Source organism: Hippoglossus hippoglossus, chromosome 19 (assembly GCF_009819705.1).
Source record: "Hippoglossus hippoglossus isolate fHipHip1 chromosome 19, fHipHip1.pri, whole genome shotgun sequence".
Classification (NCBI taxonomy): Eukaryota; Metazoa; Chordata; class Actinopteri; order Pleuronectiformes; family Pleuronectidae; genus Hippoglossus; species Hippoglossus hippoglossus.
Genome location: NC_047169.1, coordinates 6486806 through 6501425, shown reverse-complemented (window position 1 = coordinate 6501425; position 14620 = coordinate 6486806). Strand labels below are relative to the sequence as shown.

Genomic DNA, 14620 nt, shown 5'->3' with positions numbered 1-14620 from the left:
TTAGATCCCTTTCACCTGAATCCTACACACACACACACACACACACACAGGCTTTTTAAAGGTCTTGACCCTCTATGCAAAGTGCCTGGAGATAACGTAACGGTTAATAAAAATTGAATTAAATCAGATTAAATCAGATTAAATCGAATTAAATGCCGCATTGGATGTGCGCGCTGCGCCTTTAACCGGAGCCCGCGCTCCAGTGCGCCTGCGCGGCCACTGTTTAGTTTTCTCGGACCTGAGGATCTGTGTGGAGCCGCTGCCTGTTCCTGTCACGCTTTGGATCCACCGTGGGGGGGTTTTCTACCTTTTTACTTTCCACCGGAGACACCGGGACCCTTCCCCGCACACGTCCGCCCCGGAACACCGCATCTGGGGGCGCGTTAAAACTGCCCGTTCGGGACGATAAACAACAGCTCGGAGCGGTTGCTCAACGCCGCCGCCGCCGCCGCCGCCGCCGTCCCAGCTCCCACATCTCCCCCACATCCATGTTGACTGCCGCAGCCTCCGCGCTGGGCTCACGGCTGCCTGCGGCTCGACCCCTTTGTTTCCCCCGCGGACGGGGACCGGCATGAACCGGGACCGGCTTGCCGACGAGGACCGCCGCGTGTCACCGCGAACATCCCCGTGTGAGGGACTGTCGACGCGTTAAAATGGCTGCGTTCGGAGGAGAGCGGTGTTGAACCAGCGCAGCGACGCTTCCCAGCCAGATGCGGCGGAGAAGCTAACGCCACGGCTCCAGACAGTTAGCTCCTGCTTTAGCTTCTAATAGATGCTGTTCGCTGGCTTCGTCCACCAAGAGCCAGGGTGAAGGTGGTGGTGCTGGAGGAGGGGGGGATTCCTGCCACTTCTGATCTATGCAGCGGAGCTAACGTTGCCTTGTGTTAGCCATCTTCTCCACAAAGCTGTACCAGGAGGCTTTAATGGGAGCACGCAGACCCCTTCCACGAACATGCAGGACTTCTTTGTTGTTGAAGTGATCCAGCCCGAGTAGCCGAGGAGGCTCTCTCCCTCGAATCAGACCCTAAAAGGCCCGTTGCCAGGTCTTTGACTCGGGGGGTGAAAACATGGATCCTGGGGGGACGTGTGAGACTCGACTCTTTCTTTTTGGAGCCGCCACCGGCTGCGATCTGCGGCGAGTCCACAGATACCTGGTGGTGTATGTGCTGTTCTGCTTCGTGCTGTCCACGCACGCCTCCCCGGCGAAACCGTGCGACAAGAACTGCCTGTCCGGGATATGCGTCAACGGAACCTGCGTCTGCGACCGAGGATGGATCGGGGACCAGTGTCAGCACTGCCAGGGCAGGTTCAAGTAAGTGGACGGACTGTGGTCAGGAAAGGGTCGTTGTGCAGAAGTTCGATTCCAGGAGCTGCTGCAGCGTCAGTGGAGATCAGTGGCACCCATCAGGAAGACCTGTGTGCACCCACAGGTTCCTGTTATCAATTTTAAATATGCACAGAAAAATAAGTGACAGTTGAACCAAGCTGAACTTTACGTTTGAAGCCTCTGCAGACAGTTTTGGTTTCCTACGTGACTTCTCTTTTACTTTTGAGATGAGCATTGTAGATTATGAGGATCGTAAACAAAACCACAGGGGGGACAAAGCCAAGAAAGAGAAAACAGATGTCACGTGATGATCTATTTCAATATCGCACACAGTACATCGCAATAATGATTGTGAAAGATCTGTTTCGTTGGTTAAATAATCCTCCATCTTTTATCGCAGTTTGTTTGACTTCATTTTGTCTAAACAAACTTGGGTTGAAAACTGGGAATAGGACACAGCTTTGGGGACTGGGAACAAAATACAATAAATTAGGCTTAATGTTAACTTTAGGGTAGTTCCCCCCCCCCCCAGATAAATAGTATTGGGTGGAAAAAATAGCATCAAAGTTTCTCAAAACTTTACATAACTTTTCAAAAAAAAAGTCCACAACTGATTCAGTTTAGTATCATAACTCAAAAAAGCTGGGACAAGCATTTTTACTTGGTTCAGTGACTGAAATAATGAATCCTTTATCAGGATTGAATTTTGTGACTTGACTATCAATGATTTATGATTTGGAAAGTTTCTAACTGCCTGTAGCCTCCCTCAGTTAGTTGTTAGCAGTGTATCTAAATTCCCTGGAGATATATGGTGGTGGGGTGCAAAAGTCTGAAAGAGGTCTTAAAGTTTTGTGAGGATTCACCCGACACCTGATGCTCGATTCCTCCTGAATTTACGGTCGATTTTTCACGTGACATTCTCTCCCACACAAACAGAGAAAGTGATTCACTATATTTCAGCGGGTGAGCAAGTGAACGAGAGCTGTTACCTTCCACAATCCAATCTGCACATGTCAGCGTGGTGCAGACGACCAAGACTCTACCAATGTTCTTTCATATTAGAATTCACAACGACGGCAAATGAAACCTCTCAACAAATCAATTCCTGTTGTGAGAGAGAGAGGCGCTCACGCTGGCACCGGGGAAACATGTGCAGTCAGTTAATTTTTACCCTGAACCTTATGTGGTGTAATAGTTCCTGGGTGTTGTTCCTAAATGTGGACAATATGCCTGCTGGTCAGCACAAGTGGAATGACGTGGGCGACAAAATGCAACAACAAACTGAGAAGCCGGAAAGAAAATTGGTAGAACTGAAAGGAAAAGTAAAGTAAACAGTGGGATGTAACCAACCAAAGAATAAAGGTTCAAACTTGGAAACAAATAATAATCATATTCGTCATCATCTGGATTGTGACTCTTGACAACAGCATCTCGCGGCCTTTCAGAACACCTGAGGTGCACTTTGTGGTTTTAGAAGTGCTATGATCACAGTAATTAAGGTTTTGTGTAGGTTGTCATCAGCCATGTCGTCAGGAAATAACCTCCCCTCACCTCAAGACAACTGACTGAAATGTGAGACTGTGACTCCAAGTCTTTCTGCAGTCAGTGGAACACAGACTAAACCCATGTTAATGCAAGCTCAAATAGAACAGCTCTCAGTAGATCAGACACCACTGCCGAGGCTCAGCAGTTTCCTTAAATTCAATCTAGCCACATCAAATTTCACATACTCATAGAAATCAGTCCCCCAAATGTGCCTGATTTTTTTTTTCCCCATTAAGAGACATGAACTGTTCCCAGGGAAATTGGTGAACACTTCAAATAAAGTTCTGTCTTGCATCTTTAAAGAAAGTGGGGGGAAAAAATCCTGGATCTGCCTTCTGATCCGGATCCGCACCAAAATTTACCGGTTGCTTCCCTTACTCACACATCCTTTCACCAAGTTTCATGGAAATCCAACATCTAGTTTTTGTGTAATGCTGCCAAATAACAGACAAACAAACACAACCTCCTTGGTGGAGGTAATAACACATTGCTGCCCGGCACCACAGACGAGATGTCAGCCTACCTCCATAACAATCGTGAACTCCTGTCCTAAAGGTACAATCATGAATTTTGTGTCTCGAGTTGGAGCATCGCAGTGACGTGGGATGGCAGAAACACAGTCTTGATACGTCTCTCGCGCAGGATAGTATTTCCCTGCAAAAGTCCAAAGTGCAGCATGAAAAATTCATCATTCTTCTGAAACTCATTGCCGGCCTCATTGTGCTAATTGTTCACACTCGGTTGGTCAGCACAACACAAAGCTAACTGTAGTCACTGTAACTAGACAAAGCATAAAGACTGTCAGTGAGATACACATCAAGCGTAATGTAGTGGATGCTTTTCCAATGTGAGTAGTAAACAGAGAAAACTATATTATTTGACGTACATGTCGAGAGTGAACACTATCACATGCATGTATTATATTAGATACACTTGAGTTATATATGTAGATAATGTAATGCACACTTTTGTTACCTGAGTAGTAAACAAAGAGGAAAACTGTCATATTTGGGTACAAGTGAGGGTTTAACATGATCACATGCATCTTCATGAGATTACAGCACATCTTTAGTCCGTGAAAGTAATGTTACATCACGTTATTCATCTAAAACAATTGACATGGACATAAAAGGGAATATCCCTCAGTTCCTGCGTCACTCAGACCACCCATTAGATCCCAGTTTGTTTATGTGGAGTTTCCAAAGTCAGACAAAAAAGAATGCAGAGTTTCCTGTGGCGTCGTAAAAGACAGTAATGTTTTCAGCAGACAGATACTCTCATTGTGTAGATTCGCAGATTATTAGTCTTGACTTTAACATCCAAATGAGATTAATTAAAGAACAATCTGTTGCCAACCAGAGAATGCATCACTGTGACGAGGAAACGTTTTAAAGAAAATCTGTGTCCTCGTCATTCTGAATTGATTCCATGTATTTGTGTGGATTGTAGCCATCGACTGCTGATGTGTTGAGGCTGTATCCCACCTGTTCACCAGTTTGAGTTGGAATAGGGATGGAAATTCCTCCCAGACACAGCACTTACATAATAGCTGGATAGATCATTCTTTAAGAATAGTTTTCAAACTACTCTCTAAGCCCCGTCAGAGCACTGTCTCTCAAACAGTAGATAGCAGAAGGCAGCCGATGAGGTGATGAGAGTTTTTCCAGTTGTAACGTGGAACACTTCTTTCCTCACTGTAAACATTTTTTAACTGGTTCCACTAATTAAAATTTCCCATCTGAGGTAATGTGAGGTCATGTGTTACTGTGTCGTCTGTTCTGAATTTAGTGATTTTTGTTCCCCCCCCCCCCAAGGTTAACGGAGCCCTCAGGATACCTCACCGATGGTCCAATCAACTACAAGTACAAAACAAAGTGCACCTGGCTCATTGAGGGCTAGTAAGTACTATTGAAAATTCAGCGTGTTCTACTAAAGCCGAGCAAGTGCAGCCACATTTCATTGTTCTCCCCAAAGAGATTGATGCAATTAAATCAAGCTGATCAGTGTCTCTTTTGATGGAATTATGGCTTTTACAAGATTTTGAAGTGAAGCCGGGTTTGAGGACAGAGCTGTTAGGACATGTGGAAACCAGGATATAAATGGAGGGAGCCTGAGTTCATCAGTGCATTAAATAATCAAATTTACAATGTACTCGTATACTTTAAAGTAAACTGGTTTTGTTTAGTCCTTTTTGTCATCTTCTCAAATGATAATTCCTTTTCAGTGTGATCGATGCGATGTGAGAACCACAACTTTACATTTTGGGACAATCTATTAATGATACTTTTGGGCAATTTATTAGGTTTTTCAGTCGTAGCAAGTGTGTGACAAAATCAATACAGTATTGTTATCCATCATCCACCTGGTTGTCTGCATCCTGTAGATATCTTCATGAAACCTGAATCTTTTCTCATTGTTATCGTCTGTTTCTTTTCTTCCTACAGTCCAAATGCCGTTCTTCGGTTGAGATTTAACCACTTTGCCACAGAATGTAGTTGGGACCATATGTACGTCTATGATGGCGACTCTATATATGCTCCTCTGGTTGCTGTTTTCAGGTGAGAAACTCCAATGTGATGTGAATTTTATCCGAGCTAGGCCCAGAATGTCGACAGGTGACATACTGTACTGATGTTTTTTAGTGAAGTACATATATTGACATGTTTAATTTTTTTTGCTGGTTTAATTAACTCTCTTCAATTCATTCAGATTTATCAGAGTTGTAAGAAAGTGGTTTGATGTCCTGCTTTTGTCCATAGCGGTCTCATCGTGCCAGAGATACGAGGAAACGAGACGGTCCCTGAGGTCGAGACGACTTCAGGCTACGCACTACTACACTTTTTCAGTGATGCTGCCTATAACCTGACAGGATTTGAAATATTTTACTCGTAAGTATCCAGGCTCTGCATTTGAACTTAAACTAGGGGCAAAACGTAAAATACAACCTTACATTGTTTATGTTTTTGATGGAACAAGAGGTTTCTGCAGAAATTACAAGCTACAGCAACAATCAAAACATGGTCAATAGCTCATCTATTATTAGTTTGTTTTTTTTATCCCCCCCACCTTTGCCAAGAGCCAGACGATGATCATTAATCTTCCTCATTCCACAAGTAAAGGTCACTGTGTGGCCGAAAGAGTAAACACCGTGTTGGGTGAATGACAATGTCCTTCTGTCCAGGATCAACTCTTGTCCCAATAACTGCTCTGGCCATGGGAAGTGCACCCCTGGGAACTCGGTCGCCAGCAGAGTGTACTGTGAATGTGACAAGTACTGGAAAGGCGAGGCCTGTGACATCCCCTACTGCAGAAACAACTGCGGCAGCCCTGACCACGGATATTGCGACCTCACCGGGGAGAAGCTGTGCGTGTGCAATGACAGCTGGCAAGGTAAGAGTTGGCTTTGTCCGAACCTCGCAGCTCAAGTAGAAACACTGCAGAGAGTTGCACTTTTGCAATCACACGCTGTAAAACTGTCGCTCATCCCATATGCACTGTGGTGATTATCATCTAGTGAGACCTCATGAAGAGTGTGTTAGCGGACGAGTGTGAACAGCAGCGTTGTGTTGTGTCATAATGCCGGTCGCGGACGTGCCGATAAGAAACCCTGGCAGTGCGTTATTACGCGCCTGTGGCTGGAGGGGACCGAATGCTTCTACGTGATGAAACTTGACAGAATCATTAGCAGAGACACGAGTGTCTTTCAGCCCGTTCCTCATTCACACAGCTAAATGTATTCTCACCTCCCTGTCTGTCATGCTCATGCTTTTGTTTTGGTTTGACGACGGCATGCTTGCTCTTCAAAGTTAGTGAGTAGGTATGAAAATATGTGTCAGATTCCAGCATTAAAGATATTAAATATTAGACCGCTGCACTGTCATAAAATCATTTTTTTTTATTTAAAATTTTCGAGATATTGAGCTGAATTCTTGAAGTAACACGTATTTATTTTAAAGCGTACCCTCAGCCATAATATCTCTTTCTGTCTCGTAGGTCCAGACTGCTCTCTGACTGTACCTTCAACCGAGTCCTTCTGGGTCCTACCGAGCGTCAAACCCTTTGGCACATCACTCGCCAGAGCGTCCCATAAGGCCGTGGTGCAGGAAAAGGTGATGTGGGTGGTGGGCGGATACACCTTCAACTACAGCTCCTTCCAGATGATTCTCAAGTAAGACACAGCTTAGTATATCAGCATGTCCTGAGGTCTTGGTTGTTTTATCTGTCCTTCTGACAAGCACATCAAATGTATTGTCCTTTCACACACACAGACTATATTTACACCAGTAAAACCAGCAGTGTCTAAGTATATATTCCCTTCCCCCCCCTTTTCACTTCTCATTTGTGTGAAAACAATGACTGTCATGAGGAAGTGCTGTTTCGGACATCCCTTGAGGAAAATACCCAACTCATTGTCAGGCCGAGCTCTTTTTCTTTGTGTGGTTTCGCTTTGTGAATGTAAGTGTATGTGTACATCCACTTGAGCTAAATCGAGGTTTTAGTATTTAGTGTAGCAGGGGGGTTCTGCAGCAATAAAGCCGAACTGACTTCTGTCCTCATTCGTGTAGCGGCTCGGAGTTAATTGATATTTCTCCTCTTTGTTGCTCGGACAAGAGTTTCCCATCTGCTCGGTGTTTGCTCATCACCAGGTGCTTTTACCCCAGAGAGAATACTGCATCTGCTGTAGATCATCAATATGTGATGACACGACTCGGTTCCCTGTTACACTGTGAATCAGTGTTAACAATTTCACATTTTGTGACTGGAAGGCTAAATTGGTATGTTTAGCATAAAGGAAATGTTGATTGTAAGGAAGTAATACATACGAAGTCACAGAGGGACAAGTTAATATGTCTTGTTTTCGTTACAAATTCTCACAGTGTGTAATGATCTGTTGCTTTGCTTTGCAGCTACAACCTGGAGAGCGGCATCTGGAACACAGTACCCATCAATAGCGGCCCCGTGCCAAGATACGGCCACGCTCTCGCTGCCTTCCAGGTAAACACCCAAACACAGACGTGCCTCAGATTGTCTTGGTTCCGAAGGAATTTAGAAAAAAACGCAACTGGTGGTTTGGAGGGAAGGAGAATCAGATGGGGTGAAAGAGAAATAAAAGATCCCCGAAACAAAAGGAAACCGCAACTGTTGCTCTAAAAACAGACACTGCCTGTTTTGACATGTCATCTTCCAAATACCAAAATGATTCAATTACAGAGGCGAGGAAACAAATCAAATCAAGTTCATTTAATATTTCACAATAGCATAGCGAGTGAAATGACAACCGTAGTAAAAGCAAAAATAATAGAAAAGAGAAACCATGAAACACAATAAGATAAAAGGCAACATGAAAATATTAGTCAAACAAAAACATGCTGAAATCAGTCTTTTCTGTTTTTCAGGATGACATCTTCATGTTCGGTGGGAAACTAGAGGCCGGCTGGGGGAACGTGACAGACGAGTTGTGGGTGTTCAACGTGCCCAGTCGAGCGTGGCAGCGGAGGAACCCCGTGGTCGGCCCACTGGCCCAGGCTCAGATTTACGCCGTGGAGGGACACTCGGCCCACTGCGTCCTGCTGGAGGGCGGTGATGCCATCATGCTGGTCATCTTTGGCTACTCCCCCATCTACAGCTACATCAGCAACGTTCAGGAGTACAACCTGAGTGAGTCACAGCTTCTGTCGGCTCTCTGCATCTTTCTCCAGCACCGCATGACATCTGTTACCGTTTTAGTAAATGGGGAACACTTGGAGCTTGAACTCAAACACAGCTTGTTGGCTTTCATTATTGATTGAGTAAAATAAAAACAAAACTAAGTACATTTGATTTAATTTCAGATCTGAAGAGAATCTCACATAAACTTCAAATGAATATGATGCGATATAGAGTCTGTCCTTTATATATTGATATACATCTATATGATAGTAGACTTCTGGCTCCAAATGGCTAATGAGTGATGACTAACCATAATTTTCAGATTGGATTAGAGTTTATTTTAATTGAACACAGACGTGCGAGAACAATGACAAAAACAACAAATTTAATTGAATTTCTGTGTTTCTAACAAAGAAGTCCTCTGTTGTTCTTTCTGTTGTCCATGAGATGTAACAGTTAAAGGAAATCTAAACCTAGAAATGCACTTAACAAAACCGTACTAACCCTCTCTGCCAAGCAATGATTGTTTGAAGCATGTTGAGCTTAGTTGTCTCCTAATGATTAACACGACAATGTTTTTATCATTTGAATCCAGTTCTCATTCTTTGAATAAAAAATGTTTTAGATTTTTAATGAAGTCTGTATTAACTGCTCCCTTTATATACCTTCTTGTCAGGATCCAACGCGTGGCTGGTACCTGAGACCAAAGGGGCCGTTCCACAAGGTGGTTACGGTCACAGCAGCACGTTTGACAGCTCCAGTGGCAGCGTGTACGTTCACGGAGGCTACAAGGCCCTGCCTGCCAACAAATACGGCCTTGTTGACGACCTCTACCGCTACGATGTTAACACTAGGACATGGTAAATCAACACATAGAGTGTTCTGTGGTCTTAGTTCATGCTGTACTCCAGTCTGTGTATATACCACTGCGTGCCGTGGCCTCGTCAGCTCGTCCTTGACACTCTTGTCGCACGTTATGTTCCAGGTTCATCCTGAGAGAGAGCGGTTTTCCACGATACCTGCACTCAGCTGTGCTCCTCAGCGGCACACTGCTCTTCTTCGGTGGCAACACACACAACGACACCTCCCTAAGCAACGGGGCCAAGTGCTTCTCGGCTGACTTCCTTTCCTACGACATCGGTAGGACTCATTATTCTTGACATCGTGCCCCAGTGTCTCTTTGAGTGTCTTTATTATTCTACTTTAAAATGCTCTCTTGTCACTTCATCAAATTTAAACCTAACGAGATCTACTCTCATCGACATTAAATTACTTCAAGCAGTTCATTTTTAAATGTGATCAGTTAGCTTGAAGTGCTTTCATACTCATAATGTGTATGTTATTATACATTTTTTTAAATAACACCTAATGAGGTTTTTAAGGCTATAATTAAAAAAACACATTGCACTTTTTCCCTCCCTCTTTCATCATCACCATCCTCTGTGTCTTCATAATTATCCACTTTAGTCTCAGCAGAACCAGTAATTACATAAAAATGTCGTGAATAACATGTAAACACAAAGGCAAAACAGATACTTACTGTATGGTCTCCGGTTTTCTTGTTGTGCTCAGCCTGTGACGAGTGGAGGCTCCTGCCTAAACCAGACCTGCACAGAGACGTCAACCGCTTCGGTCACTCTGCTGTGGTCAGCAATGGGTGAGTCTCTCTAATGGAATCTCCTCTGAGACCGAAGCTGACAACTACAGCAGATCTGCCAATAAACTTTCCTCTTGACCTGTGTGTTGTACAGTTTTATTCAGCTTCTCTTCTCATGTGTTTTCCTCTCTAGGTCCATGTATCTGTTTGGGGGCTTCTCCGGAGTGCTGCTCAACGACGTGCTCGTCTACCGACCCCCGAGCTGCCAGGCCTTTTTGGCAGAGGAAGGGTGCGTGAACGCCGGGCCAGGGGTCCGCTGCATCTGGAGCAGAGGCCACTGTCTCCCCTGGGAGCCCAGCATGGCCAATGGCAGCCTCACTCCTTCCCCATTCTGCCCCCCTAAAGCTGGTGAGAAAGACAACAATACATATCAGAGCATATCATTTCCAAATGATCCCTTTCTGAAGTATGACTGATGGTCGACTTTAAATGCATGATTATAATTTTCCAGCCCATCTGCTCTTCCTCTCTCCTGTGAGGTCACTGGTGTTATTGGTTACTTTTAATTTTAAGTATTCTTTATATTTCGATGGCTTAGAAAGAAATTAAAAACCTATTTAGACCATATACAAACTCAAACACTCTCTTGTCCGTCTCTCTGTCTCTTTCTAGTCACAGTGGACGAGCGGTGCTACCGGTTCTCAGACTGTGCCAGCTGTACAGCCAACACCAACGGGTGCCAGTGGTGTGACGACAAAAAGTGTATCTCTGCTATCAGCAATTGCACATCTGTGAGTGATCCAGCAGGAGGCGTCAAAGCACTTCTGGTCTTGTATTTAGCTCTTGGAAACACTCACCCAGACACATGCAAACATTTACACTTTCCTCTGGATTTTGTGAGCTGAGGATATTGGATATTTTTAAAATATTGATCTCAGTGCTTCATACTGTCCTCACAGCATGTTGCACCACAGGACACAGAGGACCATGTTTTTTTATTATGTACATTGACGAATAAATGAGAACACAAATTTCAAGCTTCTGTTAATCGTCCTCCTGTCTCCTCTATTCTCTCGTCTCTTGTTGTAGAACGTGAAGAACTTCACTGAGTGTCCGGTGCGGAACGAGCAGGTGTGCAGCAAGCTCGCCAACTGCAAGAGCTGCTCGCTGAATCTCAACTGTCAGTGGGACCAGAACCAGCCAGAGTGTCATGCTTTGCCTGGTAAAAAAAAAAAAGAAAAAGTCACAGGCTTTCTACACACACGTCTTATTGAATGCTTTGGATTCAGTTCTCGCTCACATACGAGAAAAGGTTCAGTCAGTGATGTTGTTGCATTGTCTGTAATGCACAACACCACTGACCTTCACACCTGAAGCGAATATTCAAACAGATTCATTGATTTTTGTTTTGTTATGTGATTGAAAACTCTCGGTAAAAGAAATACTTTCATACATCATACATCCTCTGCTCCCTCATCTCAAATTTGAACTGAATCTGAAACGGTCCTTTTTAATTTATCGTATTTATGATTGTGGTTTATGAAGTAGGAGTGGGCGATCTGACAATCTTATATTGCAATCAAACTTAAAGACATCCATTATCTATCAATCAAATCGTGACATTGTCTTCCTACTAATCCTCTGTCTACTTACAACATAAGGACATATTTAACTAATGTTTTGATTTAATGGTCTAATAGGAGAGTAGGCCTATGTTCTATAATAACATTTAACATATCTCACTGTGTTTTGACATCACCTTACCTCTTTCCTGCAGCCCAACAGTGCAGTGAGGGTTGGAGCCAGGTGGGCGAGGCCTGCCTCAGGATCAACTCCAGCCGCGAGAGTTACGACAACGCCCAACACTACTGCAAGAACCTGAACGGAAACATCGCATCGCTCACCACCTCCAAACAAGTGGACTTCGTACTCGAGGAGCTCAAGAAGCTCCAGCAGCTAGAAATGGTAAAAAAAATAAGCAAATAAACAAACGAAGGAAAGCAAACTACAGAAATCAGACACAGAGTGTGCTACAACTTGTGTAGTTGACAGGAACAGGACGAGGTTATCTGCTGGTCGAGTCTGTCAGTAAATCTGCGTTATGAATTCTGAGAGGATTTTTTCTCCTGGCCCTGCATTTACCTCGTGCAGTTTTCCGCTGACAGCGACTGCACCGTTTGTTTTTGGCTTTGACAGAATTACAAGTAGAGGCAATGCCAGACTTAACATAAACTTGTCCCTGAGATGCTGCACCTAATGAGTCAGACTGTGACAAGCGCACGCTCACTTGGTTTTTCTTTTGTTATGGAATGTTTTATCCACACAAACATTTTGTTAGTCACAGTTTCTTCTCTCGGCTTTATGTACAAACCAGGGTCAAATGACTCACTGTCTGTAGGAACAATCATGAGCACCAACTAAGTCGCTCACTGCTGGGTCTGGTTTTGCTTGCATTCTTAACTTTTAATAAAGTGAGGCATCCAGATTCCATTACATGTTTCCGTTTTCTAATCTAGATTCAAGCACAATTATAACAACCCACTAATGAAAATCAGCGATGAAACTATTTTTAGATAAACCATTTTTTAAGGATCCATACTATGATGTGATCCACCATAAGAGGTCCAGTCTGCCCAGTACGATACAAAAACAGTTTGTAAAATATAACCCATAATTTTATTCTTTTAATTTTGAAATGGTCCTAACAGCATCATAATAGAAATGATAAAATCAACATCCCATCTCACTACAGCTACATATCCTCCTCGCAGTGAAAGGAAATTGTCGAGTCTACTGATGATTTTAGTTTTGCTAAAATCTGCTCTTTTCAGAAGGATTTAATTTGCTGTGAATTCTGCTGAAGTTGAATCCAATTTGTTTGTTCTATACAGAACCTTGACATGACATTTCCCATTATAAGTAATCATATCTGTGAACTTTTAATACCATCTTTGGATTCCAGTTGTAAATGCAATTACTATGATTTCATTAAGTGACAGGATGGAGCAGAAAGGGAGACGCAGTTAAATATTTTATCTTGCATTTAAATCCCCAGTCACTTTCTCTGGGCCTTTTTTGTTTGTTTATCCTGTTGTCGTGTCTCCACAGCGACTGTCCCCCTGGGTCGGCCTGAGGAAAATCAACGTGTCGTACTGGGGCTGGGAGGACATGTCCCCGTTCACCAACAGCAGCCTGCGCTGGCTGCCCGGTGAACCCAGCGACTCTGGTTTCTGTGCCTACCTGGAGGAGCCCCTGGTCTCAGGCCTGAGAGCCAATCCATGCACCGCCACAGCCCGCGGCCTCATTTGTGAAAAAGCAGCTGGTGAGATGCCCAGACTACGTTAACATCAAACAGGAATTACAACGCGATTGGTAAAAAGTATTCATCATCCTTCTGTGTTCCCTGTACAGGAAACCCCAATCAGAGTACCCGCCCATCCTGCAAGAAGCCGTGCTCGCTGCACACCAACTGTGGCAACTGCACCAGCCAGGCCATGGAGTGTATGTGGTGCGGCAGTGCTAAGCGCTGTGTCGACTCCACTGCCTATGTCATCTCTTTTCCCTATGGCCAGTGTCTGGAGTGGCAGACTGGAGATTGTTTGGGTAAGTGTCTTTTACTGAACTTAATCTAGACCCGGCTTCTTTTGAAGTCTATAGTCTGGCATTAAAGTGGCCGGCACTAAGCTTTCCCATATTGGCTCCTGTTCGCAGTCAATATTCATCACTGAGAGAGGGAAGGTTATGGGAAGAAAAACGGCTTAAGGTGGAAGCTGTTTGTGTCCGTAGGAAAACGGTATTAGTTTCCCGTGATTGGCTTTGGAGGCTGTTTTTGGTTTGTAATGGCCAATTACTCTCGCATATAGTCGCCCCAACTGTTAGATTTCCCTGCTGACCCTGCTGCAGATGGACTTTGTTCCATTAGGTGGAGTTAAGTAGTTTAAAAACAGTCATGCATCAGGGCACTGATTCAGGGCTGGCTCCAGAAAAACTGAAAGGAGAGAATAATTGGTGCCTGCACTGCACATACAGTAATGTCAATATTAATGGTTTTAATTGAATTTCCTGTATGTTTTAATTAACATGTTAATATGTTGTATCACATGAATGACTACAGTCAGTTCACCACTATAGATTCAGAATGATCTGAATTATCTGTGGCTCTCATCCTGGTGGTCAGGATCCTTCCTAGAGGTCAGGAAGACACAAGTCGTGTAATTAGATTTCTTGTCGTATCTTCAAAGGTTTCATATGACAATAAACCATAATAGATGCCAAAAGTACTGTAATTATTTTAGAAATTAAAAAGCTAAATAAACACATACCTTTTCATCTGAAAGATTTCTAAATATAGAAACATGAAGAAAGTGTTTCTCAACACGTTTTTTAAATATGCCAGTTTTCCTCTGCTCCCCTCCCGCCACCTCGCATTATCATTTGCACCACACGTACTGAAACGTGATAACGTCATCAGGAGCATACAGCGTGATGAGGCAGAAGGAGGA

The 14620-nt window shown here is 43.8% G+C and overlaps 1 protein-coding gene across 1 annotated transcript in view; it reads left to right on the top strand.

The window, feature by feature from the left end:
- The first annotated feature begins 210 nt into the window (after window positions 1–210).
- atrnl1b (attractin-like 1b) overlaps window positions 211–14620 on the top strand; it is a 54219-nt gene continuing 39809 nt past the window's right edge. Inside the window, exons 1-17 of the mRNA XM_034570148.1 lie at window positions 211–1312; window positions 4687–4770; window positions 5317–5430; window positions 5632–5760; window positions 6054–6262; window positions 6866–7040; window positions 7780–7867; window positions 8269–8530; window positions 9198–9381; window positions 9507–9661; window positions 10094–10178; window positions 10312–10526; window positions 10791–10909; window positions 11208–11340; window positions 11896–12083; window positions 13227–13440; window positions 13530–13721. Coding sequence (XP_034426039.1) covers window positions 1068–1312; window positions 4687–4770; window positions 5317–5430; window positions 5632–5760; window positions 6054–6262; window positions 6866–7040; window positions 7780–7867; window positions 8269–8530; window positions 9198–9381; window positions 9507–9661; window positions 10094–10178; window positions 10312–10526; window positions 10791–10909; window positions 11208–11340; window positions 11896–12083; window positions 13227–13440; window positions 13530–13721 — 2791 coding nt within the window. The 5' untranslated portion in view covers window positions 211–1067. The remainder of the gene's footprint in view (window positions 1313–4686; window positions 4771–5316; window positions 5431–5631; window positions 5761–6053; window positions 6263–6865; window positions 7041–7779; window positions 7868–8268; window positions 8531–9197; window positions 9382–9506; window positions 9662–10093; window positions 10179–10311; window positions 10527–10790; window positions 10910–11207; window positions 11341–11895; window positions 12084–13226; window positions 13441–13529; window positions 13722–14620) is intronic.